Genomic DNA, 27,506 nt, shown 5'->3' on the forward strand with positions numbered 1-27,506 from the left:
ATTTACGAGATTGTATGAGGTCAGTACATCATTGACTTTCAAGTTTACTATACTATTCGAGTTTGCATCTATATTAAAGTCACCTAATATAGTAATGTCTTTAGAACGCCTGACCAATAACACTACAAAGTTTATCCATAAACAGCATTACATCAACATTTGGTGGCCTACATACTCCAATCACTTTATGCTTTGGTAACTTAAGATCATTACTGTGGAGTACAATACCTGTCATTTCATTTGATCCTTCTTTGGTGTGGTGTTCCAGAAAGGAAATTTTTGTAGCTTCTGTATCCTTATTAACATAAACTGCCACACCACCACCTTTATGGTTTTGCCTACAATAACTATTTGCTAGTATGTAACCTTCTAATCTATAATATATTATTTCACTGCATTTTAGCCCATGTTCCGTTATTACTAGTACATGTGGCAAGTGTTCCTCTATGAATATTTGTAGAATGTCTAGTTTGTTTCTGAGATATTGCACATTTAAGTGCATTAACTTTAAGGGTGTTATCCCTTCTTGTTTTTTTACCATGTTGCATGAATCAAAATTGTTTGAGTTACACTTTTTACAACATTTGGCATACACTGGTGTTTTAGAACTAACCTGCAATTTCTTCAAGAAGTATGATTTTGCTGTCTACAGTGATATAAATATGTCTGATAATGGTGGAATATAAATATTGTAATGAGTAAATTTGAAAACTTGCCAAATAGTTGAGGCATGCAATTGATGAAAGCCACATAAACAAGACTGAAAACTTTGCTAGCTTTTAATTTACAGTGTTTTTGTTTTCGCACTGTGGCCACTGTCATGCAATGAAGGCTGAATTCCTAAAAAATTACAAATTAAGAATATAATGTTTTCTGGTCTGAACTTAGCTAACCAAAATGAATCTGAACCCAAGAGAGACTGAGTCTTTCTAGGTTGTGCTAGCACCATATGTTACAGTTTTCACATGTCCCTGTTAGTATCATGGGCGCATATCAGTGCCAAGGATGCAACCTAATGGTGAAAGCTCAGAGTCCATTTGTCCTGCTCATTTTAAATTAACATTCTGATCCTCACATTCATATCTCAGTTAACATACTCCTGTCTTTTGAAATTATATTTTACTTTTGAGATTGCAACAAAAAATTATGTAAAAATTCTTAAGTTTCCAGAGTATCTAACGCATAGCTTATCCTTGTCATTTTATTGTTACCAAAAAATAATTAAATATAGTTCGGAACATGAAAATTGTAGAGTAATGATGTAATCAGATGTTAATCTATTTTCTAATTGGGACTGTTCAATCCCATATGGAAAGCTACTTCTCATGCCATTGAATGTGAAAGCCGTCAATGATTCTTTCATATTTAACAGAATATCTGGTGATATGTTGTGAACTGAAATTGCTTAAGATTTTTAGAATTTTAAAAGCGCTACTGCATGTCATTTGCAGCTGAGAATTGAAATATATCACATCTCAAATGGCAGATAGTTATATTCTGCGACTTAAAATTCATTGCAGTAAGCTGTCTGAACTCATTCTTAAGTTTGGTAACAAGTTTTATTACCTTTTTGCATTCTTAATGACATTTCTAGTTGGATGAAAGTTTTTTTTAGGTTTTAACGTGCATAGTAACATATCTCTAAGTCTCCATAAAAGCACAGACCCATTTGTAAACTTTAAGGCACTCATAGATTCCTAGAGGGAATGATGAATGCCATTGTTTGCCTGTCTATGGATGTTACTTGGATGTTATTATAAAATTGTAAATGGCTTTCAGTTTTTTAATTTATATAAATCTTTATGAAAAAAAGTACTGAAGGATATGCCTGATGCTAGTAAGTGGTCCTCTTGTTGCATATTTGGTATTTCAGTGCTTTGGAACTTGAGGTTGTAAGTTTTGATTGCTACATACTCTACTACATGTCTAGAAAATCCATGATTTTACAGCAATATTGTCACTCTGAAAGTACATTTATTACTGACACCAATGTACAGCCAGAACATACCTGATTTCCTTATCAGAGAGCGCAGCTTTTTTTACACACATATAATATTCCAGAATGCTGGTAATTATGCAAACATAGAATATCCCAGAATAGATAAACAATAAAAATAATGAGTGTTTCAAAAATGATCCAGAAATGATATACTGAATAACAAATAATTGCTGGTAGTTGGGTCGCAGCAATGTGGTTACTGTATTACGTTGGTTCAACAGTTGCAGTGATATCAGACTGATGCCAGGGAAGACCTTTGCTTTGTTAGATACATAGTTACTCTCTTTGTGTAAAATGGGAAACCAGTTATTTCACTTCAGAGTTCATTCAACTAACAAAACTGTAAATATCTCTACTAGCCTGGTAGGTAGCCACGCATTCCCTCATTAAGGAAACATCAACAACACTGATGATGATAAAGAGCTTTCATTTTTAGCAGCACGTAAATAAGTCTAGAATCGATAAAGATATTCCAGAGATAGACAGTGTTGTGCAATCTATGTTTGTATTTTTACTTTATAGTTGTAGCTACACTCCGATCATGTGAGGTGGACTAAAATGTCCATCACCTTAAAAGTTACCCTTTTTGTTTGCTAATATTTTTTTCTTTGTTCTCTTTCAATCTAGGTGAAAGTTCTCCTCGTGTAATAGTAAGTGGGCTAGTAAATTTTGTTCCAATAGAAGAGATGCGAGAACGTATGGTGGTTGTTCTATGCAACCTAAAACCTGCAAAGATGCGTGGTGTTGAATCTTGTGGCATGGTACTATGTGCCTCCATGTAAGTATGTAACAGTGCATTGTATTTAATTTTGGAACAATGAGCATATTATACACACAGCAAACATTTTATATATGAAAGTACACACACACACACACACACACACACACACACACACACACACACACACCTGTGTTGATACATTGTGCCGGCTGAGTACACTGTGCTGGGACTGAAATTCTATGGATTGATTGGGTTGAGGGATTATCAGCTGAAGTGGGTGAGAGCATAAAAGGAGCTGTGGAATGGGAAAGAGGGTTGAGGAAGGGTGGTTAATGGCTGGAGGGGAAGTATCAGGTGCACAAGACAGGAATAGATGGAGAGAGGCACCAGGTGCGCAACACAGTATTATGGGCGGGTTACCATATTTACATAGAAAATATTTTTATGTATGTCTCTTTGTGACCAAATTAGATATCTTAATGTCCATTATGTATGATTTATGCATCTCACAGTGGTTGTCGTGGCCATAATTATCGTTTTAATAAATATTCTGTGTAATCAACATACTTGTATTTTCTGTTGGTAAGTTAAAAATGGGAACTGGAGGTCAACAAACAGTTATTCACATAAAAAAATTAACTTAATATATATTCTAAACTTTAAATTTTTTGCTTCTTTATTGTTGAATGCATAATTTTTAAGGAAAATGTAACTTTTTTTCTTTGCTCATTCATTTCCTTTATTACTTACAAAAGTCACTGCAGAATGTATACTACTGTGACAGGAACACAGAAGAAGTCAAGATGACTATGTATGTTTCTCTCCATAAACACTCCACTATTACCCTTTTTTACTACTAACAGAGTAACAGGCTGTAATTTGTATCCTTTATTGATTGTTACAATTTACTTTTCGTACAGCACTAGCATTATTAGCAAACTGAATGGCAACAATACATTGTCCTCTGTGGAACTTAACACTGAATTGGCCGAAATTATACCACTTCAAATTAATGCTGGGTCTACTTTTAATTATTTAGTGTTGATAAATTTAGACCTCAGAGTTCATGGTTCACTATTGGTTCACACAGCCAATATGATGCTAATTTCAAGTTAGCGGTCATTCAAGAAACAAAAGAGACGAACACTGGAGCAGCAGGAAGAAAATTTACTATCACAGATGAAGAATAAATTAAAGAACACTAGTTCTGTACACCAAACTTTCAGGGGAGCAAAACAGGGAAGTTCTTGAATTGTAGCAGCAGGTTGCTCAGTAAATGCTAGAGAAATGGGTTCTGTATTACTTTAAAAATTATCACGATGAAAGTGCTGGAGATAAATAGGAATTTTCAGTTGCTCTCATTGTGAGGATTATGAAGAGGAGGACAGGGCTTATGTTACGATGCAGAATGATGCTAGCTCTGTGACTTCTTGCAGCATTTGATGAAAAACTACTTGCTTATCAGCATAATATAACCAACAGAAAACTGCCCCTGTTGGAGAGCAAAAAGTGAGTATGTTCCTCTTTAAAAGACTCTGATACAAAAGTGGAGTGCCAGCTGTGTCACCTTCGTAATCAGCATCTCTCTATCACTACCAATGTCTATATATGTCTCTCTCCCACTGTCTCCTTTTTCTCCCATTGACTTGCAGAATATCCCACTGCTACTGTCTACTCTCTCACATACGTTTCCTTTCGTCTTTCTTTACCACTGTGCGCCATATCTCAGCAACTCAAAAATTCTGGGGGGAGGGGGGGGGGGGTCAAACTTACCTTTTCCCCTCTACCCATCTGTTGAAAATTTTTGTCCCAAATGTGCCCTCCAACATACCTGCATGATAAAGTTCATCAGTCTGGAAGGGTCCAGACCCCCCAAGCCTTTGTGCGATCAACACTCATATATTTTTTATGTGTAGTGTCTGTTCTCTCTTTTGCTCCCACTGTTCCTACACACCCCAGTCACATTAATGTGACATGGTGGTGGTTTTTCTGAAAAACCTGGCATTCTCTCAGAATTACGAGGGTAAGTCAATTATTGTCTGCAAAGTAGTTATAAAATTTTATTGTAATCGAATAAGTAACTTACAAGTATACCATTTTTCAACATTGGCTCCTTGTGTTTCAATGCACTTGGTCCATCATTGTACAAGCTTCCTGATGCCCTCATAAAAGAAGGTTCTTGGTTGAGCTTCAAGCCAGGAATGCACCGCTTCTTTCAGTGCTTCATCCAAGGCAAATCGACAGCCCCTTAATGCCTGTTTGAGTGGACCAAACAAGTGATAGTCACAAGGGGCAAGCTCAGGACTATATGGAGGATGATCCAGTACTTAAATTTTAGTTTCTGGAGCATTTCAGCAGTGTGGGCAGCAGTATACGGATGGGCATCGTTGTGCAACAACAAAACACTTTTTGACAGCAATCCTCAGTGTTTTCTTCAAATCGCAGGCTTTAGCCTGGCACTAAGCATCTCACTGTAACGTACACTGTTTATTGTTGTGCCCCTTTCCCCATAATTGTCCAGTACTGGACCTTGTGCGTCCCAAAAAACTGTAAGCATCAGTTTTCCTGCAGACGGTTGGGTCTTGAACTTTTTCTTGTGCGGTGAATTTGGATGTTTCCATTCCATACTCTGCCATTTACTGTTCGGCTCATAATGATGGATCCATGTTTTGTCACCAGTAATGATCCTGTCTAAGAAGTTGTACCCTTCGTTACCATAGCGATCCAATTTTTTTTTTCAACCATGTGAGTTGTTTTGAGAACCATCTTGCACAAATTTTATGAAACCCAAGTCTGTTGTGGAAGATTTCGTAGGCAGAACTGTGACTAATTTGCAGATGATGTGCCACTTCGTCAATAGTTAATTGTCTGTCTAAGCGAATCATTTCACGTGAACACTCAATGGTTTCTTCATTTGTGGCAGTAAACAGTCATCCAGCTCCTTCATTGTGCATAACACTTGGGCGACCATTTCGGAATTTTTCAATCCATTCGTAGACGCTCCATTGTGGCAAAACACTGTACCTGTACCGTACCAAAAGTCTTAGATGAATTTCGGCCCCTGACCCACCTTCCCACCACAAAAAACGGATCACTGAACATTGCTCTTCTTTTGTGCAAATAGACAGCAGAGCAGCCATGATTAACAGCACAGCAGCAATAACGAAACTAACCTAGCAGCTTGAAAATTGCAAAGATATAACAACAAATATACAAAGCATGCGTCATCAACTTAAAATGACAGTACTTCCAAAGTAAACAAAAATATAACTTAATTGTGGATAATAAGTGACAACTTTTACCAGAAAAAAAAATCAGGTTTAATCTCAAGGAATTTCAGGAATATTGTAAAATCTCAGGGAATTCTGTGTTTTGAACCGAACATTGGAATTTAATTTTATCGAGCTTTATTAGTCTCAAATTTTAAAATACTTAGTATTTCAAAGTGTGTTGATTATTTGAATATTAGTCCAAATAAATTATTTAACTGCCACTAAATTACAGCTGAGAGGAAAGTCAATATTGAGAAGCACTCAAGTCCACACACACACACACACACACACACACACACACACACACACACACACACACAGGCCCCCTTTTCTGCTCATTGCTAATTTCTCACAAGGGAACCTCCCCATCGCACCCCTCTCAGATTTACTTATAAGTTGGCACAGTGGGTAGGCCTTGAAAAACTGAACACAGATCAATCGAAAAAACAGGAAGAAGTTGTGTGGAACTATGAAAAAAATAAGCAAGACATACAGTGAGTAGCCCATGCGCAAGATAGGCAACATCAAGGAAAGTGTGAGCTTGAGGAGCCCTGTGGTCAGCGTGAGCAGCTGCCAAACGTAAGGTCCTTGGTTCAAATCCTCCCTTGAGTGAAAAATTTATTTTCTTTAGTTTCACAAAGTTATGATCTGTCCATTAGTTCATTGATGTCTCTGTTCACCGTAATACGTTTAGTGTCTGTGTTTTACGACCGCACCGCAAAACGGTGCTATTAGTAGACGAAAGGACGTGCTCTCTAATGGGAACCGAAAACATTTGATCGCAAGGTCATAGGTTAACCGATTCCTCCACAAGAAAACGCATCTGATATATTCTATATGACACTGGTGACAGATAATAATTGTCTGAAAATAAAAAAATTAAACTCTTCACTCAAGGGAAGATTTGAACCCAGGAACTCTCGTTCCACATCTGCTCACGCTAACCACAGGACCACGGCATTCCTGAGCTCGCAGTTTCCTTGATGTTGCATATCTTGCACATGGACTACTCAGTTTCTATATTTTGCTTATTTTGTTCATAGTTCCACGCAACCTCTTCCTGTTTTCTTGATAGATCTGTGTTCAGTTTTTCAAGGCCTATCCACTGTGCCAACTTTTAACTAAATCTGAGGGGGGTGCGATGGGGAGGTTCCCTTGTCAGGAGCTTCTTATGACATTGTCTTTATTCCCACACCTGGAATTCTCAGAGATTTTTTTTTCCCCAAGTCTGAGTGGCCACCATGTGTGACCACCACCACATTCAACGTCAACATACAATAACTACTCACAGGCAGCAGGTGGCAGCACTAGCAGATTAGTTGAAACTGTTTTATTATTAGCAAACAAAAAACATTAAGGAGTATACGTATGAATGTAAAAATTCTAAGATTCTTAAAACGGCTTCTGCAAAATGTATGGTTATCTACTTCACACAATATTCTCACTGTTCTCTGTGACATGGAAAACAATGCAGTTGTTATTAAAATACGGAAATGGAGTGATTTATCTGACATCCAAAAAGACATGATCGTTGGCTTTTGGGCCAAGGGTGGAAGCATTTCTGGAATGGCTAAGTTTGTAAACTGTTTGCATGCTGCCATGGTTAACAGACACCGTGCTTGGCAAATGGCAGTATCCAAAAACCAGCACCAAAGCAACTGTGGTGTATCACAGGCCAAGATGAGAGGAGTGAATGATGGCCGTATTGATGTGTTCAGGCAAACTGACATGCAACTGCCTGCCCTGATGAACCAAGGAGCTACTAATGGTGTCCTCTCGACAGGAATTCAGGCACACATTGCTGCTTGTGGGTGGAGCAGGTGCCTGGTTCATGCACCCATGCCGACTGCTGTTTGTCACCGACAAAGGCTGGAATTTGAGTGTGAATACCATTGAGTGGTGACAGATGGACTATTCAGATGAATCACGTTTTATGCTCCACCGTACAGATGGACTTTGGCACATAGTGTGTGAAATGTCTGGAAGCAAACACCCCATAACAATCATCAGAAGTGTCCAGGCCGGAGGCTGGAGCATTGTGGTCTGGGGAATACTTCTGTGGCATTCCCTGGGTGATCTTGTGAATGCATCTACCCTTGGGGACTGTGTCTTATCAGTCCAGTTTGTTTTTCCTTAGCACAAATGCTTCTACCAGCAGGAAAATGCAACACGTCACACAGCTCGTGGTGTACATGTGTGGTTCCAAGAGCACTATGATGAGTTTCGCGTACTCCCCTGGCCAGCACACCCCCAATTTAAAAGCAGTCGAAAATCTGTGCTCCACCTCAATCTCAGTTGGGCTGTACATCCTCGACTAAGAAATGTAGCACAGCTGGTCGTGGCACTAGTCAGCATGGCTCCACACCCCTGCTGGTACCTTCCAGAACCTCACCGACACTTTTGCTGCACTTCTTGCAGCGGTCTGCACTGCAAAGGTGGTTATTCAGGCTGTTGACAGGTGGTCACATTAATGTGCCTGAACAGTATTTCTGTCCCTCTCTGTTTTTTACTGCTACTGCCCTTCACTAACCATCAATGTATCTTCTCTCTTTGGCTCCCACTGCTATTGTCTTTGTCCCTCTCTCTTTCTATTTCACTACCAGTTTCTCTCTCCCACCAACGCTGGTCTTCTCTCTTTCTCTCCCACTGGCACTGTTTCCACAGTCACTGTCTATCTGCTACTGTCTTCCACCACAGAGAATTGCGAATATGTCGGCACACCAAAATTTTTGGTGAGGAATCTGGAATGAGAATTGAGGCAGCTGGTTCCTCAGTTTCCTATCAGAGTTTTCTAAAGTGGAACATGCATTTTTTGTGCTGAGGCAGGAGAGTTTTCCATTGGTTCCCTTCTTTTCTGTGCTACAGTTGGTGTGCTGCTTACATAAAACAAATTCTGCAGGTCAGTAAAGTTTTGACAGTTTATGTATACAGTTCAACACATCAATATACTTTGACACATACAAACAACAAAAAATATGCAAAACAGAATGGGATCTTAATAATCTAGTGTGCTTGGGGATGTATAAGTGCGAATTATCAAATATACCGGATTATCAAATTCTTTTTTAAAAACCTGGTTTTAAACAAGGAATATAAACAAAACCTATAATATTAAGGTACAAAACAAGTTTCTATTACTTATTAACAGCAGTCTGAGACTGTGGTCGTGTGTGTGTGTGTGTGTGTGTGTGTGTGTGTGTGTGTTGTGTTTGAGTGAGTGTGTGCATGTGTATATGTTATCTATTTCTGACAGACACCTTGTTGGCCAAAAGCTTTTGGTTGTGCCTGTCGTGACTCAACGTCTCCGCTAAATTGTGAGTTGCAACTATCCTTTCATAAATTAAAATGTAATCAAAACATTGATAAACTAATCAAAAAGCTCAGTTCAGTGTGTTATGCCCTTTAGACGTTTATCTCAATGTGTTGAGCTAAAAACAAGAGTGTTGTCTGAGTTTACTTAGTTTCACACCCTGTTGTCTCACTGAATTAATTTCTGACGCACTGCACCTAAAGTAAATAAGGTGCTTATACAGCTGACGATAACAGTGAGAATATGGTGTAAAGTAGATAACTGTACATTTTGCAGAAGCCATTTTAAGAATCTTAGAATTTTTACATTCATACATATCCTCCTTAATGTTTTTTATTTGATAATAATAAAACAATTTCAAGTAATCTGTGATACACTGATTCACAGCACAAGGCACAAAAATAATTTCATGTAGACTTCGTAAAATCAAGGATGGAATAACCCAGAGACAGTGGTCATGTGTGTGTGTGTGTTGCATTTGTGTGTGTGTGTGTGTGTGTGTGTGTGTGTGTGTGTGTGTGAGGGGGAGTGGGTGTGTGGATGGGAGGAGTAGGGTGCCTGCATGTGTATAATAGTTAGTTGTAATAAAAACAAACCATTTATCTGAAATGCAGATCAGTAACATAACAACTGTGTACAATTGTAACAGAGCAAAAGTACATCCTGTAAGAGGAGCCTTTTGCAGCCATTGTCACAGTCAATAAAATTCTTCTGGGTATGTGACTGCAAGGTCAGTGAGTAAAATTCTCTGAAGTTTCGGCCAATGTTGCAAATGGCCTTCCTCAGGGTGTTTTTGTTAACCTGAGGAAGGCCATTTGCAACAGTGGCTGCAACGATGGAGAATTTTGCTCACTGGCCTAGCAGTCACATACTCAGAAGAATTTTATTGTAAGTACATCCCGTCTGAAAAATACCATTTATGCTTTTACTGTGCAAATAAAAGGCTCTATTATGACTAAATAATACACACACACATACAAATATGAAGATATGTGTAGGATTATTCAGCTGCCCCTACTAGTCAGTTTTGTTCAACCTACAACACCAAAAACCACATGCAAGATTTTCGTATTCTCTCACTTGCTATCCGCAAACTATTAGTCCTTCAGAAAAAATGAACAGTACCTTTTTGTAGAAAATTTAATGTAGTTGAATTTTGTACTGGGATATGTTTTCGTTGGAGGCCAGTTTTCGAGTTATTCAAGAAAAACTCATGTGGAGGTAAATTTGTACATTTTTCTTTAATAATTCGAAAATAATGACCTCTAGCAAAAATGTATCCCAGGAAAAAATGTAGCTCTATTAAATTTCCTACTGTTCATTTTTTCTGGAGGGCTAATAGCTTGCACATAGCTAGAAAGAGAATAAGAAAATCTTGCACGTGGTATTAGAAGGCATTGTGGATTGCATAAAACCTGGCATTGGTTGCAGCTAAATTGCTCTATATACACACATGGCGTTCATTTTAACTTGAGACAATTAAATATTTCAAAAATAGTGCATCATACGAAAAAAAAATTCTTGGTCAATAGTTAATATTAGTAAAGGAGACACTTGTCTGTGCTACAACTGGCCATGTCATAACCACACCCTGCTCCCCCTCCATGTGGGCAGCAGCTAGTTTGTGTTTTCAAATGGGAACACCCCCACCTCCCATTTTTATTGCTTATTCAGATTCTATGCCAAAAAACACGTATGGTTTACTCAAACCATTGTTTTCAATTCATGGTGGATGCCGCTGTAATCAACAAATATCGAGTGTGCCTGTTTTTGCATTAAAGAACTGATACATTTCATTTTACATCTCATTTACATTGTAAAAGTAAAGTTTTCTCTTCTGAGAATTGATATTTATGTTCAAAATTTAATCTGGCGTTACAAAGTTGATGATACAGTACAGCCTGGTTCACTGTTCCAATGTCAGACTAGAAACTCTTTTTATCGTGATCCAGGAACTGTAACATTGACATAATACTTTTCAGTTCCCATAAAGATGCTCGATAACGGTGCATTCCCTTGCCTCTAATGATTTGGGAGCTTCATTTCAGTGATTCCTCTTGCCTCTCACTATGGGGAGCTTCTTACATCCTCGCCATAAATTAAAATTATTTTGATCATCTCTGCAATAGGTACAACATACATTACATCAGCTGTGTTGAATAGCCTCTAGAGAGGAGTGGCGCTGAGACATTCAGTGTTTGTGCTTATAAAGGCCCCAGAGCTGCAGTTGGGCATGCCATGTTCTGAGCGATGAGGCGAGCATGAGAATATATACACGATCGTGTGTATCCATTGCAGGTGTTTCTCTCATTATCACCTCATGGATGTTTTACCTTATTACAAGTTTGTATTCCGACAGCAGCCAGCACTTGAGTTACAGCAGTTGGATGGAAAGACACACTGAAACCAGTCACTCTGAAGGAGGGGTTCAAGGGCAGCCACTAAAATCATGATTTCCGATTGTCTGGGGACTCTCCTCAATCTGGGGACTCGCCGCAGGAAACAGGAAACTACATTACTGTGCATCTAACTTATTTGCCAGAAATATCAATTTCTAGCAATATTATTTGTACTGTGTAATCACATTTGCAACACTAAAGTAATATTTGAACATCAGTATCAATGGTTAGAACCCAAAGGTTTAAATTTACGTCACAAATGAAATGTACAATCAAATGTGTTGGTTCTTAAGTGCAAAAATTTGACACGCTTGATATGTGATATTTATCAATTGCAGCTCCATCTACCAAAAATAGAAAAAAAACAATGGTTTGAGTAAACCATATGTATTTCCTAGCATATGATCTGAATATGCAATAAAGGTGGGACGTGTTCGCATTCAAAAATACAAAGTTGACCCCACCCACACAGGAGGGGTGGTTAGGAGGTAGCCAGTTGTAGCACAGACAGATGTCCCCTTTACTAATACTAACTTTTCATCTAAAACATTTTTTTTGTGCGATGTGTTGTCTTCAAGATATTTATTTGTCTCAAGTTAAAATGAACAACCAACACACACAATATTTTAGGTGCCACCTGAAAATATAAATTATGTAAAATATTTAATTACTTTACTATAAATATTTCATTATATAATAATTTCTTGCTCCCTAAAAACATAGATTGCTACAACTTTTAATAAATATGAAATCCAAGATGGTCAACAATGTTTTCGAGTATTATTGTGCTCTAAATATTCACTTTTACTTTAGAGGTTTCATATGGAATGTAATGAGCTCTTGTCCTAAAGTTGTGCCAGTGAACATCACCACACTCATGGAAAGTAGACTCATCAGTATAAACAATCATTACTAACAATTATAAATAATTCGGGAGGAAAGGAGATTACTCACAAAAAATTATAAACTTTGAATCACCATCAGGTGCCCAAAAAAGAATGACAACTTTGTTAGCTCTCAGACAGATCCTTTACTGAGCTACACACACACACACACACACACACACACACACATATATATTTCTTCTTTGAGTTGTCAGTGTGATCGACTTTCAGCAACATTCACTTGTAAAACATTCATACTGTTTTTTGTTCATGAGCTTGTCCAACCACATTAAACTACAGTATGGAGTGACTGATTGATCTGTGAACATCTCTGACCTATGAAAAATGTCTCACATAAATGTGATTACTGGTATATATAAATTTTGTAACATTAACAATATGAAATAGTACACTACAACAAACTGTGCCCAGATTTTATAAGAGAGTAAATATTTCTTGAAGTGATGCTATTAGAGCTGCTAATGATATGTAGGAAAAAGAAATTCAAGAAGCTATATTAAAAACAGAATTCTGGCCAGAAAAAATGGCAGAGAAACATGGGTATTCAAATTTCATCTAGATACAAAGCAGCAGTTTTGCTTCTTGCATTTTCCCTGAGGGCACTTGTCCACAGAACTGAAGAGAGTACAAAGTGTCGCCAAAATAATGTGCAGTGAAATGAAAGTGAATTATAAAGTCCTGAAGGTTGTAAACATACTGATACAAGCAAAAGAAATGTACCATGGCATCATTTCTCATTGCCAAAAGCAGCTAAGAGTGCATTACTAACAACATTGCCATGTGGACATACTGTGTAGCCTATGTGGTTTGAAAGGATTGTCAAGTCCATAAAACTTGATAGTAGAATACTTCAGTAGAAAAAAAGTTAAGTTTCCTGAAAAGCAGGAATGTCCATTCCTTTTTCAAAACTTGCAAAGAGGTTATCATTAACAGTACTTAATTTGCACTCCAGATGTGTGAGGTAATGAGTGCAGAACATTTACATTGTTGAGTGTTCTCTGTTGCACAGATCACATAAAACAGATGTTACAAACATACAGTGTAATTTTCATATTATGAAATACAGTCATTGTGTTGGGCACTACACTTGTCATGTGATATTAAATATTATAGAGGCTGGGTTGAAAATAATATAGCAGTTGCTTCATACTGATCCTGATCAGGGGGCTGGGGACAATTGCATGTACATTTTTGGAAAAGAGTATGTAGTTGCAGTGTACAAAGTACAAAGAAGTAAACAGATTAAATATCACACAAGATGAGAGATGTTCCACAAAGTAAATGATACAGTTATAGAAGGTTAACAGTGTGAGAGAGGAGAGGGGGGGGGGGGCGGGGGTGAGGGTCAGTCCAATATTCTTTGTCAAGTGATAAAATGATTTCCTGTGCTTCAAGTAATGAAAGAATACTGCCTTGTAGTTTTTGTTTAACAGATTTTGTTAAAGAACTACTGAAAAATCAAAAAGAAACTTTCTGAAATTCTGCTCACACTGATTGTATAAGAACTCTGACTTTTTGGAAATAACAATAATTTGAAGTATTGCCTGCACAGCTGATTTGCTATTCACAGACTCATTTCTTCTCATGCTTAAGAGTGTATCTCAGACATTAGGTTATCAAAGGACTAAAATAACATGGCTGTCATTTAGTTGGGAAAAAGAAGATAACTGTGTGAAGTGATACAAGAGAAAAAGTTTGTGGCTAGTCGATCTGCAGTTGTAACATTGCTTTACTAAAAATTGCTGTTTTGCATGTACTGAGACAATTGCTTTGAAGAAAGGCATGGTTAATTTGTCCCTGACCCCATTATTTGGAACATGTGCAGGTAGACACTGTGGCCATGGTGATTGCACTTCCTTGTGGTATCTGTGGCAAATCATTCTGATAATATACATTTTGTAAGTTACATACACGGTACTTGGCAACACGTTTTCAAAGTAATATGAATATTATGAATATTATCGAGATTACATAGATGGAATGCATAACTAAGCCTGTCGTATGGCTCTGCATATTGAAAAGTATTATTTTCATGTCAGTTTTCAAGTTGTTAGTACAATGTAATAAGAAAGTGATGGAAGCACTGTAACAGGTACACACGGATAAATGGAAGGATTATCAGTAAATTACTTCTGCAGACTATCTGCTGTGTGCCCCCAGAAATACAATTCTTCATACGTATTTTTGTATTTACGTGAATTTTAGTTTTAAGGTACTCTTTTGTGGACCACTAATACTGAACATATAACATTTTTCTTTCAGTGAAGATCCAAAATGTGTAGAACCTCTTATACCACCAAATGGATCAGTTCCAGGAGAAAGAATTTTCATTGAAGGATATGAATCTGGAACACCTGATGACGTTCTGAATCCTAAGAAGAAAGTGTGGGAAAAGTTACAGGTATGCAAGTTCTAGTGGCAATGTTTCTGTGGAAAGAAAAAAAATCACATAATTGAGCAGATTAATGAAAAATTAGGAACAAGAAATGTTGTCATGATTATAAATTTGTAAACCTAAGAGTAGTTAAACTTAAATACATTTTTCCATTTATTATATTGATATGAATATAATGTACACTGCAAATCCTCAGTAAAATGTCCATAGTCCACATCCTACACACGCTCACAGTAGGTTTGGCAAACAATATTTACTCTCACCACCATTGCATATAAAGGTAAATATTTGTTGTGTGTCAAATAATCAAAACTAAATAACTAAGAATGATTTATACAATGATAATGGTAATAAAATATCCAGATTTGCACATTACCAGATAATAAATTAAAATAGTACAAGTAATTTAAAAAATCACCCAAGGAAAATTACTGAAGACAGCGAATGTAACAAATAGAACTTTGAATTGATAGCAGTCTACAATGTTTGACAAACAGATATGTTTATAATTTATGAAGCTGTGGTCTGAGTAATGGTAGAACGCAGGCAACTAAAATTGTGAAAGCTACAAAAATTACACAGGTTATTCACAAATTATGTCTTGTAAACATTTTAGAGAGAGCTGCTTTGGACTACGAATAATTCTTGGTAGTGGCCAGTTATTTTGAAATGAAATACCAAATATTCAACGTAATGCGGGTGTTTTTAATCATTCATGGCCAGTTACTTTTTAAATTATCTTAGGGCGCTTATTGTATATGAAAGATAAGCTTTATTGCTACGCCCTACCAAAAATAAAAGCGCAGACTACACATGCACATATACAAAAGTGCAGGTGTAAATAAATGGTGCATAGAAATGAAATTAACATTATGTATTTATGGAGACTTGCAGCACACTTGCCTACTTACGTGCCTCTGATAAGATTGAGGTACTTGTCAGATCACTGAAAAGCTGGAAGAGATGCAATGTTGCTAATATTATATGTTGATACCACTAACATCTTACTCTGGAAAATCCAGGATGGAATGTAACAATACCAGAGAAGGAAAGTTGCTACTCACCACATAGGGGAGATGCTGAGTCGCGATAGGCACAACAAAAAGGTTCACACAATTAAAGCTTTCGGCCATTAAGGCCTTTGTCAGCAGTAGACCTGGCAGAAAATCCAAAGAGATTCTGGTCGTATGTGAAGTATGTTAGCGGCAAGAAACAATCAATGGCTTTTCTGCACAATAACAATCTATCACTATCGAAGACAGTGCTGCCAAAGCAGAATTACTAAACACAGCCTTCCGAAATGCCTTCACAAAAGAAGACGAAGTAAATATTCAAAATTTGAATCGAGAACAGGTGCCAACATGAGTAATGTAGAAGTGAATATCCTCGGAGTAGTGAAGCAACTCAAATCACTTAATAAAAGCAAGTCTTCTGGTCCAGACTGTATACCATTTAGGTTCCTTTCTGAGTATGCTGATGCATTAGCTCCATACTTAATCATATACAACCGTTCGCTCGACGAAAGATCCATACCCAAAGACTGGAAAGTTGCACAGGTCACACTAATATTCAAGAAAGGTAGATGGAGCAATCCACTAAATTACAGGCCCATATCGTTGACATCGATATGCAGCAGGATTTTAGAACATATTTTGTGTTCGAACATTATGAATTACCTCGAAGGAAACGGTCTATTGACACACAGTCAACATGGGTTTAGAAAACATCGTTCTTGTGAAACACAACTAGCTCTTTATTCGCATGAAATGCTGAGTGCTATTGACAAGAGATTTCAGATCGATTCCATATTCCTGGATTTCCGGAAGGCTTTTGACACTGTACCCACAAGCGTCTCATAGTGAAATTGCGTGCTTATGGAATATCGTCTCAGTTACGTGACTGGATTTGTGATTTCCTGTCAGAGAGGTCACAGTTCATAGTAATTGACGGAAAGTCATTGAGTAAAACAGAAGTGATATCAGGTGTTCCCCAAGGTAGTGTTATAGGCCCTTTGCTGTTCCTTATCTATATAAACAATTTGGGAGACAATCTGAGCATCCGTCTTTGATTGTTTGCAGATGACACTGTCGTTTATCGACTAATAACGTCATCAGAAGATCAAAACAAGCTGCAAAAGGATTTAGATAAAATATCTGAATGGTTCAAATAGTGGCAGTTGACCCTAAATAACGAAAAGTGTGAGGTCATCCACACGAGTGCTAAAAGAAACTCGTTAAACTTCGGTTACACGATAAATCGGTCTAACCTAAAAGCCGTAAATTCAACTAAATACCTAGGTATTACGATTACAAACAACTTAAGTTGGAAAGAACACATAGAAAATGTTGTGGGGAAGGCTAACCAAAGGCTGCATTTTATTGGCAGGACACTTAGAAAATGTAACAGACCTATTAAGGAGGCTGCCTACACTACGCTTGTCCGTCCTCTTTTAGAATACTGCTGCGCGGTGTGGGATCCTTAAAAAAGAGAGGACTGACGGAGTACATCGAAAAAGAAAGGCAGCACGTTTTGTATTATCGAGAAATATGGGAGAGAGTGTCACAGAAATGATAGGGGATTTGGGCTGGAAATCATTAAAAGAAAGGCGTTTTTCGTTGTGACGGAATTTTCTCACAAAATTCCAATCACCAACTTTCTCCTCCAAATGTGAGAATATTTTGTTGACACCGACCTACATAGGGAGGAACGATCACCACGGTAAAATAAGGAAAATCAGAGCTCGTACGGAAAGATATATGTGTTCATTCTTTCTGCGCGCTATACGAGATTGGAATAATAGAGAATTATGAAGGTGATTTGATTAACCCTCTGCCAAGCACTTAAATGTGATTTGCAGTGTGTCCATGTACACACACACACACACACACACACACACACACACACACACACATGTAAACACAACTTGCACACACATTTGCAGTCTCAGAGAGCTGAAACCACACTGCGAACAGCAGCACCAGTGCATGATGGGAGTGGCGACTGGCAGGGGGGTAAGGAGGAGGCTGGGGTGGGGAGGGGGAGGTGGAGGTGGGAGTGGCGGGCAGTGAACTGTTGCAGTTTAGACAGAGGGCAGGAGAGAAGGTGCGGAGGGGGGAGGGGATAAGTAGCGGAAAGGAGAGAAATAAAAAGAAATGAAAAGACTGGATGTGATGGTGAAATGATGGCTGTGTAGGGTTGGAATGGGAAAAGGGAGGGGGCTAGATGGGTGAGGACAGTGACTAACAAAGGTTGAGGCTAGGAGGGTTACGGGAATGTAGGATGTATTGCAGGGAAAGATCCCACCTGCACAATTCAGAAAAGCTGGTGTTGGTGGGAAGGATCCATACGGCACAGGCTGTGAAGCAGTCATTGAGATGAGGGATATCACGTTTGGCAGCGTGTTCAACAACAGGGTGATCCACTTGTTTTTTGGCCACAGTTTGTCGGTGGCCGTTCATGTGGACAGACAGCTTGTTGGTTGTCATGCCTACATAGAGTGCAGCACAGAGGTTGCACCATAGCTTGTAAATCACATAACGGGTTTCAGAGGTAGCCCTGCCTTTGATGGGATAGGTGATGTTAGTGACCGGACTGGAGTATATTGTGGTAGGAGGATGTATGGGACAGGTCTTGCATCTAGGCCTATTACAGGGGTATGAGCCATGAGGTAAGGGATTGGAAGCAGGAGTTGTGTAATGATGGACGAGTATATTGTGTAGGTTTGGTGGACAGTGGAATACCATGGTAGGAGGGGTGGGAAGGATAGTGGGCAGGACATTTCTCATCTCAGGGCATGACGAGAGGTAATCAAATCACTGGTGGAGAATGTAATTCAGTTGCTCCAGTCCTGGATGGTATTGAGTCACGAGGGGAATGTTCCTCTGTGGCCGGACTGTGGGACTTTGGGAGGTGGTGGGAGACTGGAAAGATAAGGCACAGGAGATTTGTTTTTGTACAAAAATGAATGAGTTGAAGGAAACAGAAACTCTGGTACATTACATAATGTTAAAATGAACTGAGTGTAATTAAATCTCTTTGAAAAATATCATATAGTGCAGTTCTCCTTTCTGTGTATATTTCAGTTAAATAAAATTTTAAGAAACAACTTATGAATTTTTATGTGCCCCCCCCCCCCCCCTCTCCCTCCCCTCAGTACTGTTTCGTGTTATCTGACATGTTAAGTTATTTCCATATTTCACATTCAGTGTGGCGTCCTTTTTTTTTTTTTTTTTACTGACACTTAATATATGGAAATTTGCAATGAAATTTTTAATGCTCATAACTACAGAAATGTAATCTGACATCAAAACGCATGTGAGTAAGTTTATGTTGTTTGTGTGTTTTGCACAAATACAAGTACATTATGTGCTTCAGTACCAATTCATTGTAGCTCTTTTCAGCTAGAATTTGGGTCAACGTAGTATGTACTCTCATTTCTCCTGTACAAATTGCAGATGAAGCACTGTGGTTTGTTCCCCCTTGTCTATTTCCCCCAAGTCTCTAAAATGATATTTCATTGTCTGTTTTAATTACTTTGTGACCAATCTAAAATTATCAACAGTTGCCTTTCGTGCATTGTGGGTACATTTGCTGGTTAAATCAGTTCTGTTGTGTTTAGATACCCATGCTTTCATAATCGTAACATCCTATGTACCATCTCAAAATGTTCTTGAACCACAAAAACTGCCTTGACAGATAAGCTCACTAACACTTGTACTCTGCATAATTTGATATATGTCAGTAACAGTTCTGCCAATTTTAAAAGCAAAACTTTTTGACAGATATACATTGCAAAGTTTTGTTGTTGTTGTTGTATCCTTAGAAAACATTCAGCCTTGTTTCTTTAGTGCTCAGCCTGAAAATTTATTGGAAGGAGACTGGTTGGTAGCAGATTCCAATCTTCATCTTTCTGCTGTCTTCTTCATTTCTGTGTAAGAGTTAACAGTCAGTATCTTTTACAATTTGATGTATACATTTCAGTCATGTCTTCCTCTAGTTATTTTTCCATTGAAATATTCTGTATTATTGCTTCTGAGTTCCTTACAGTAGTTTGCCATAAACCTTTTAGTATCAAAATTTTATTATTCATAGTCTTATCAGTCCATTTGATTTTAAGGTCACACCTGCAACACCGCATCTGAAAAAAATTCTTTTTCCTTTCATCAATCCCTAGAGTCCAGATCTCACAGCCATACAGTGCAACACTCCTGACATATATACTTTCAGACACCTTTTCCTTGTTTGTACAATGTAACCTCTTGAGGTTAATGTTCTTTCCTGTGAAGCCATTTTCTGCTTGAGCTGTTCGTCACCCTCTTCTTCTTTGATAAATAGACAGCATGCAAAATATTACACTATGTGATCAAAAGTATCCAGATGCCCCAAAAACATATGTTTTTTGTATTAGGTGCAATTTGCTGCCAGGTACTTCATATCAGCAACCTCAGTAGTCATTAGACATAATGAGAGAGCAGAATGGGGCACTCTGCAGAACTCGCGGACTTCAAACGTGGTCGGGTGATTGCGTGTTACTTGTGTCATACGTCTGAACGTGAAATTTCCACATTCCTAAACATCCCTGGGTCTACTGTTTCCAATGTGATAGTGAAGTGGAAATGTGAAGGGACACATGCAGCACAAAAGCATACAGGCCAACCTCATGTGTTGACTGACGGAGACCACGTACAGTTGAAGAGGGTCGTAATGTGTAATAGGCAGACATCTATCCATAACATCACACCAGAATTCCAAACTGGATCAGGATCCACTGCAAGTACTACGACAGTTAGGCGGGAGGTGAGAAAATTTGGATTTCATGGTCTTGAAAACTTATATTTTATGGTCTAGCGGCTACTCATAAGCCACACATCACGCCGGTAAATGCCAAACGACGCCTTGGTGTAAGGTGTGTAAACATTGGACAATTGAACTGTGGAAAAACGTGTGCGGAGAGACGAATCACGTTACACAATGTGGCGATCCAATGGCAGGGTGTGGGTATGATGAATGCCCGGTGAATGTCATCTGTCAGTGAGTGTAGTGCCAACAGTAAAAGTCAGAGGCGGTGGTGTTATGGTGTGGTCGGCACTATCTACATTGGTGTTTTAAGCACCTTCTCGCTTCCCACTGTTGAAAAGCAATTCCAGGATGGCGTTTCCATCTTTCAACACAACCGAGCACCTGTTCATAATGCATGGCCTGTGGCGAGTGGTTACACAAAAATAGCATCCCTGTAATGGACTGGCCTGCACAGGGTCTTTACCTGAATCCTATAGAACACCTTTAGGATGTTTGGATCGCTAACTTCATGCCAGGTCTCACCAACTGACATCGATACCTTTCCTCAGTGCAGAACTCTGTGAAGAATGGGTTGCCATTCCCCAAGAAACTTTCCAGCATATGATTGAACTTATGCCTGCGAGAGTGGAAACTGTCATTAAGGCTATGGGTGGGCCAACACCATATTGGATTCCAGCATTACTGATGGAGGGCACTATGAACTTGTAAGTCATTTCCAGCCAGGTGACCAGATACTTTTGATCACATAGTGTATATCCTTAAAAACTCCTTAGCGACAGATTCAGTGTAAAAGCTGATTTAGACTACTCATTGTTGCCATCATCTTAAAATGCCACAATATATGCATTAACGTAACATTTCACCACACTACATATCTGATCCAAGAATTTGCTGAAAATATGTTTGGGGCCATCTGCTTGTCCAAAATGTGCTGATATATTTTCCTCCAAGTTATCCTCTTTCATGTTTTATCTTCATGAGAAATCCTTTTACATTTTTATTTGTAACCTTTTCTTTCCCTTATTACTAATAAAAATGTTGTTTAGCATCTACTTCTTTGTGACTTTATTTACAATTAGATTTGTCAGTTCACTGTTTTGTATGCAAGAGTACGAGATAAATTGCTGGAGTATTGCTGTCACAGTAGATGTAGTTACTAAAAGCTTGAAATTTAGTAGACCAATGGGTGCTGCACAAACTTCTATTTTATCAGGCTACTGAAAACTGTGAAACTAAAATTTCAATTTATATGTTGCTGTTAAAGATAAAATCACAGTTTTCTCATGCACATAAATTGTTTTCTTCAGCTACACATTTCACACTATGAAATAAAAACGTGCAAGTGTGATGAAAAATATTATTTAAAGGCAAGAAAACATTTTATTAGCTTTGTAATTACACCCTGGATACGAAAAAAAACACATTTACTGTAAGAAAAAACACAGAAGTTACACACAAGCCAAGAATAAAGATATTGACAGCAGAGTCATAGAGCAGCACATAAATATAGACGTCAAGGAATTGTTTTTTCTTTTCTTTTAACACTTCCTCCAAAAGAAAAAATCATGGAATTATTGCTTTGTCTCTTGCATGCCAATTTCTGAACATAGAAAATTAAATCGAACTCGTTCAAGAGGTTTCGTCAAAATATCTGCCAACTGGTTGTGTCCATCAATGTGTTCCAAGAAAATCTCACCGTTCAGATATCTTTCACGAACATAGAAATGTCGGACCTGTATATGTTTAGAACGTCGATGATATTCTGGATTTTTTGCCAACTTCAATGCACTAGCATTGTCAATGTAAAGAACTGGAGGCTGCCCCGACATTTCCACTAATTCTGATAGCAGACGACGTAACCAAACTAACTCTTTTGCTCCTTCACTAGCTGCAATTATTTCCGCCTCGGTTGTGGATGTGGCCACTACTTTCTGCAACCGACTTGTCCATGACACTGCACCACCTGAGTACTTTGCAAGAATTCCAGTTGTTGAGCGCCTTGTCCGGTTATCACCTGCGAAATATCAGCGTAAATCTTTAACTCTTCTTTTTTATTATATACAATTCCAAAATTTAAGGTCCCTTTCAAATACCGGAAAATGTGCTTTACTCTCTTCCAGTCTTCAGTGGTTGGTTTCTCCATAGCTCGAGCAGCTTTATTGACTGCAAAAGTGATGTCTGGACGAGTTACTGTTGAAAGGTACATGAGACAACCAATTGCTTCACGGTAGGGTACAGATGACGAAACTTCGTTTTGATTATTGTCCTCACGTCCAATAGGAGTTGAGATTGTATTGCATTCTGCCATTCGAAATCTTTGCAGAATTTCTTCTGTGTATTTCTCTTGACTTATCATTGTTGCTCCATCTTCATATTGCTTTATTTTTATGCCAAGAAAATTGTCAAGACTGCCAGTTGTTATTTCGAATTCATGTTGTAAAACATCCATAAAACAGCAATTTCTTTCTTGTTACTGCCGACAATCAGGCCACCATCAACGTAGATTGCCACATAAAGGCTATTTCCATTTTGTCTACGATAAAATAGGCATGGGTCTGCATCACTGTTAGAAAAACCAGCTTTCTTCATGAACTCAACAAAACGTTTGTTCCAGCAACGTGGTGCTTGCTTCAACCCATAAAGACCTTTTTTTAAGAAACATACTCGGCCTATACCATCTTCGAAACCTTCTGGTTGTTCCATATATACTTCATCTTCAAGTATTCCATTCAAAAAAGCTGTCTTTACATCGAATTGTTCTAGCAGCATTTTCTTTGAAGCAGCTACAGCCAACAGAGTTCGTATGGTGTCATAACGTGCCACAAGGCTAAAGGCGTCATCATAATCAATTCCTGCTTTCTGAATACAGCCTTTTGCAACCAATCTGGCTTTAAAGCGAGTACCTTTCGCCGTAGAACCCAGCGGTTTTGCAATACTTTGGCATTCTTCGGACGGTCAACCAGCACCCAGGTATTGTTTTCCTTAAGTGATTGAAGTTCTTCACTAATAGCTTGCATCCATTCTTCCTTCTCGTTTGACTGCAATATTTCTGAAAAACAGTTTGGGTCTTTGTATCCAAGTGCATCAACTTTTGTTGCCATACAAAATTCACCACTTTCCATCCAGGTTGGTTTTCTTCGTTGTCTTTTATTCTTCTGTTTCTCTTCATTAGAAGATTCAGCAGCTTCTGCTTTTAGAAATTCTGTTAATTCTTTATTTTCTTCAGATTCACTCGACTCTTGACTTTCTCTAGAATCGAGAGTGCCAATTTTTTCTAGAGTTTGGCTTCCTCCAGAAGTGTATAGCCTAGGAGATTTACATTGGTCATCTTTAGATGAATTCGGATCATTAAATTCTTCCCGAGGGACTTCAAATTCAACATGATCACTATGTAAATCACAAACAATTTCTGGCTTAAATTTTACATCGTGACTCAACACCACTTTTCTTTTATATGGAATCCAAACTCTGAACCCATCTTTGTCATTAACATATCCAACAAGTCGTCCAAAAACTGCCTTATCATCAAAGTTGGAATGGAATTGTTTGTTAATGTGAACATAGCAGCCTGTACCAAAAATTCTGAGATGATCAAGTCGTCCTACTGGTCGATTAAACCATAGTTCATAAGGGGTTTTATTTTCAACTGAAGATTTTCCAGTACGATTTATTAGGTAGACTGCTGTGTTACATGCCTCTGCCCACAACCCTTTAGGTAATTTACTCGGATTTAGCATTGACCGGGCAGCTTCAACAATGGTCCTATTTTCCCGTTCAGCCACACCATTTTGTTCAGGAGTGTAAGGAGGAGGAATCGGTAGCTCTATTCCCCTGTCTGCAAGCAGTTCACTGACATTCTTATTGTTAAATTCTTTGCCACCATCACATCTAAATTGTTTGACAACATGTCCATTAGTACGTGCTTCATTTAAAAACTGCTTAAGCACAGTACACACTTCACTTTTGTGTCTTAAAAAGAAAATTCGACGAAATTTACTAAAATCGTCTTTGAAACATACATAATAATGCTTGCCTCCAAAAGATTTCGTGCTCATTGGTCCATTTACATCTGCGTGGATTAATTCACCAGTACTGGTAGCGCGTATTGTTCGTGTTTTGAATGCATCTTTCCAACCGCACAGCCGTCACAAAATTCACTTTTGGCATCTTCCACATTAATGTTCATCCCTTTTAAAATATTCTTCACATGTTGTTTATTCTGATGACCAAACCTTTCATGGTACACTTGCAATGTTTCGGATGAAGTCATCAAGCTCATACGATTCATTTTTGCATTTCTAACAACACGCATGTTCAACACATAAAGTCCATTTTTCACATAACCTGTCATAACAATATTGCCACTGACTTGTTTTCGAACACAGACATTATTATAACTAAAATTAGTACTGTGGCCTCTGCAGGCAATGGCTCTCACAGAGAACAGATTAGCACTTGCATCAGGGACGTATAAAACATTGTCCATTCTAGCATTGTACCATTTATTGTTTCGTCGGATTTGGATGTAAACTGTTCCTTGACCGTACGCACACATTTTCACATTTTGTTTTCCCAATGAAATTACTTGAGGAACATCAAATTCACTAAACGAAACAAAATACTGTTTGTTGGGAGTGATATGATTTGTAGCGCCACTGTCGCAATACCATTTATTTGGGTCACTGTGATTACTGGTACACACACCCATAGCGTATGAAGTAAATGCAGCGTGTTCACTGTCTCGCTTCTTCTCTTTTCTTTTATTGCTGTCACGAGTGTTCTGTGGACACTCTGCTGCCCAGTGACCTAATTGTTTGCATTTATTACACGGAAACTTCTGTTTTAATTGTGACTTCGTCATCTTTACTTGCTGATTACTTGTTTGCCATTTTCTTGTTTTAGAAATGACAAAAGCTGCACTTCCATTAACGTCTTGTTCACGCAGTTCAATAGTACAGAGTTTTTCAATCAATAAATTCAAGCTTTGCTTTTCTGTCGGTATCGTATCCCAGAGATCCTTAAAATTGTCGTAGTCTTTTCCCAGTGTAGACAAAATTCGACCATTTAAGATTCTTTCAGATAGCGTATTTTCTTCATGTTTTGATAATTCATCGTTCAGGTCCACAAATAACTTTTGCAGTTTGGCCACGTGTGCACTAATATCTTCCGATTCATCACGTTTAACACGGAAAAATGTTTCAATCAACATATTCAAACGCTGAGTACTGCTACGTTCAAATCGGGCGCGTAATTTGTCCCAGATTTCTTTAGCATTCTTGCACGTTAAGACGAGTTCTGCAACAGGTTTACTTAGCGCACTTGCTATAAGACTTGCTGCCTTTGCGTCGTCCTTGAGCCATTCCACATACGCTTCTTTTTGTTCACTTGTCGCATCTTGCGGCAACTCTACACGTTCACGTGTACCGTTAATAATATCTTCTAGTCCATATGAATGTAGCACCATAGAAATATGCCATTTCCATTTGGCCCAGTCGTCAGGTCCTTCAAGCTTATCAATGCTGACCTTATAATCGCTGCTAGCAGTCATGTTTCTTTACAGACATACGATCATTTCAAATATTGTTTTAATTAAATTGTGTTGTTTGCCTTTACACGTGTACTGGGCCCATAACCTGATGAAAAATATTATTTAAAGGCAAGAAAACATTTTATTAGCTTTGTAATTACACCCTGGATACGAAAAAAAAAAACACATTTACTGTATGAAAAAAACACAGAAGTTACACACAAGCCAAGCAGAGTCGTGGAGCAGCACATAAATATAGACGTCAAGGAATTTTTTCTTTTCTTTTAACAAAGTGGTTTAACAAAACACATTAATCCATTTAGGTAGCGTCAAAAGTGTGAATAAATTTTAGGTTTGCATTCTTATGTGAATTTGTAATAGTAATGTTCTTTTCTTGCTCTTATTTTACAGGTTGACTTGAAGACTAATGTGGAATGTGAGGCAGAGTGGCAAGGAAATGCTCTTTGCACAAAAAATGGAAAAGTCAAATCGAAAACCTTGAAGAATGCGCCTGTTAAATGATGATGATCTAAATATTAAGGAATGTGTGCTTTAACCTGTGTTCTCAATATTAAATGATGCCACTGTTTGGATTGAGATAAAGACCTGTCATGTGCTTTACATTACATTCATCATATTTTTATTGAAGCATAATTTATTTATGTATTAAAAGATTTTAGGATTTTCTTATGTGGAGTTATAGATTTTTTTCGGAACACCTATTCCTTCAGTCTCTTATCACAAAGATAAGAGACTGAAGATAAAGAATTCAAATATATCAGTTGAAATAGACCAGAAAGTAAATAAGGAAAATGAGACTATTTACTATCACAATGCAATGGTAAATTTTCAGTAGATGAAATGTTACCAAAAGTAGAAGAGAAGAGCTACACATATATGTAAGGGACTTTAGGACACAAAGTAATAACGGGGATACTAAAGTGACATTGGGAGCCAATAGAAAAATAGGAGTTCTACTACTGGATTACAACCATAAGAGAAATTCAGGTCAGTAGCTGTAGTATAAATTAGTTTTATGTATCGTGTAGCAAATTTGTATAACTGATTGCTAGATTTGACAAATAAGAGAGAATATAGGACAACTACATAAGAATTTTAACATACAATATTAGGTTTTCATAGTTCAGGAAGGTAGAAGTGCCAAGGCTGAGAATATGT

At 38.0% G+C, this 27,506-nt stretch overlaps 1 protein-coding gene across 4 annotated transcripts in view; it reads left to right on the plus strand.

Moving 5' to 3' along the window:
- Nucleotides 1-27,017, plus strand: part of LOC124712549 (tyrosine--tRNA ligase, cytoplasmic) — a 119,251-nt gene extending 92,234 nt beyond the window's left edge. For all 4 annotated transcript variants that reach the window (XM_047242857.1, XM_047242859.1, XM_047242860.1 and 1 more), the window contains 3 exons: nucleotides 2,627-2,777; nucleotides 14,869-15,007; nucleotides 26,739-27,017. In XM_047242857.1, the coding sequence (XP_047098813.1) occupies nucleotides 2,627-2,777; nucleotides 14,869-15,007; nucleotides 26,739-26,849 (401 nt within the window). In that variant the 3' untranslated portion in view covers nucleotides 26,850-27,017. The remainder of the gene's footprint in view (nucleotides 1-2,626; nucleotides 2,778-14,868; nucleotides 15,008-26,738) is intronic.
- Nucleotides 27,018-27,506: the final 489 nt, after the last annotated feature.

This window comes from Schistocerca piceifrons, chromosome 8 (assembly GCF_021461385.2).
Source record: "Schistocerca piceifrons isolate TAMUIC-IGC-003096 chromosome 8, iqSchPice1.1, whole genome shotgun sequence".
Classification (NCBI taxonomy): Eukaryota; Metazoa; Arthropoda; class Insecta; order Orthoptera; family Acrididae; genus Schistocerca; species Schistocerca piceifrons.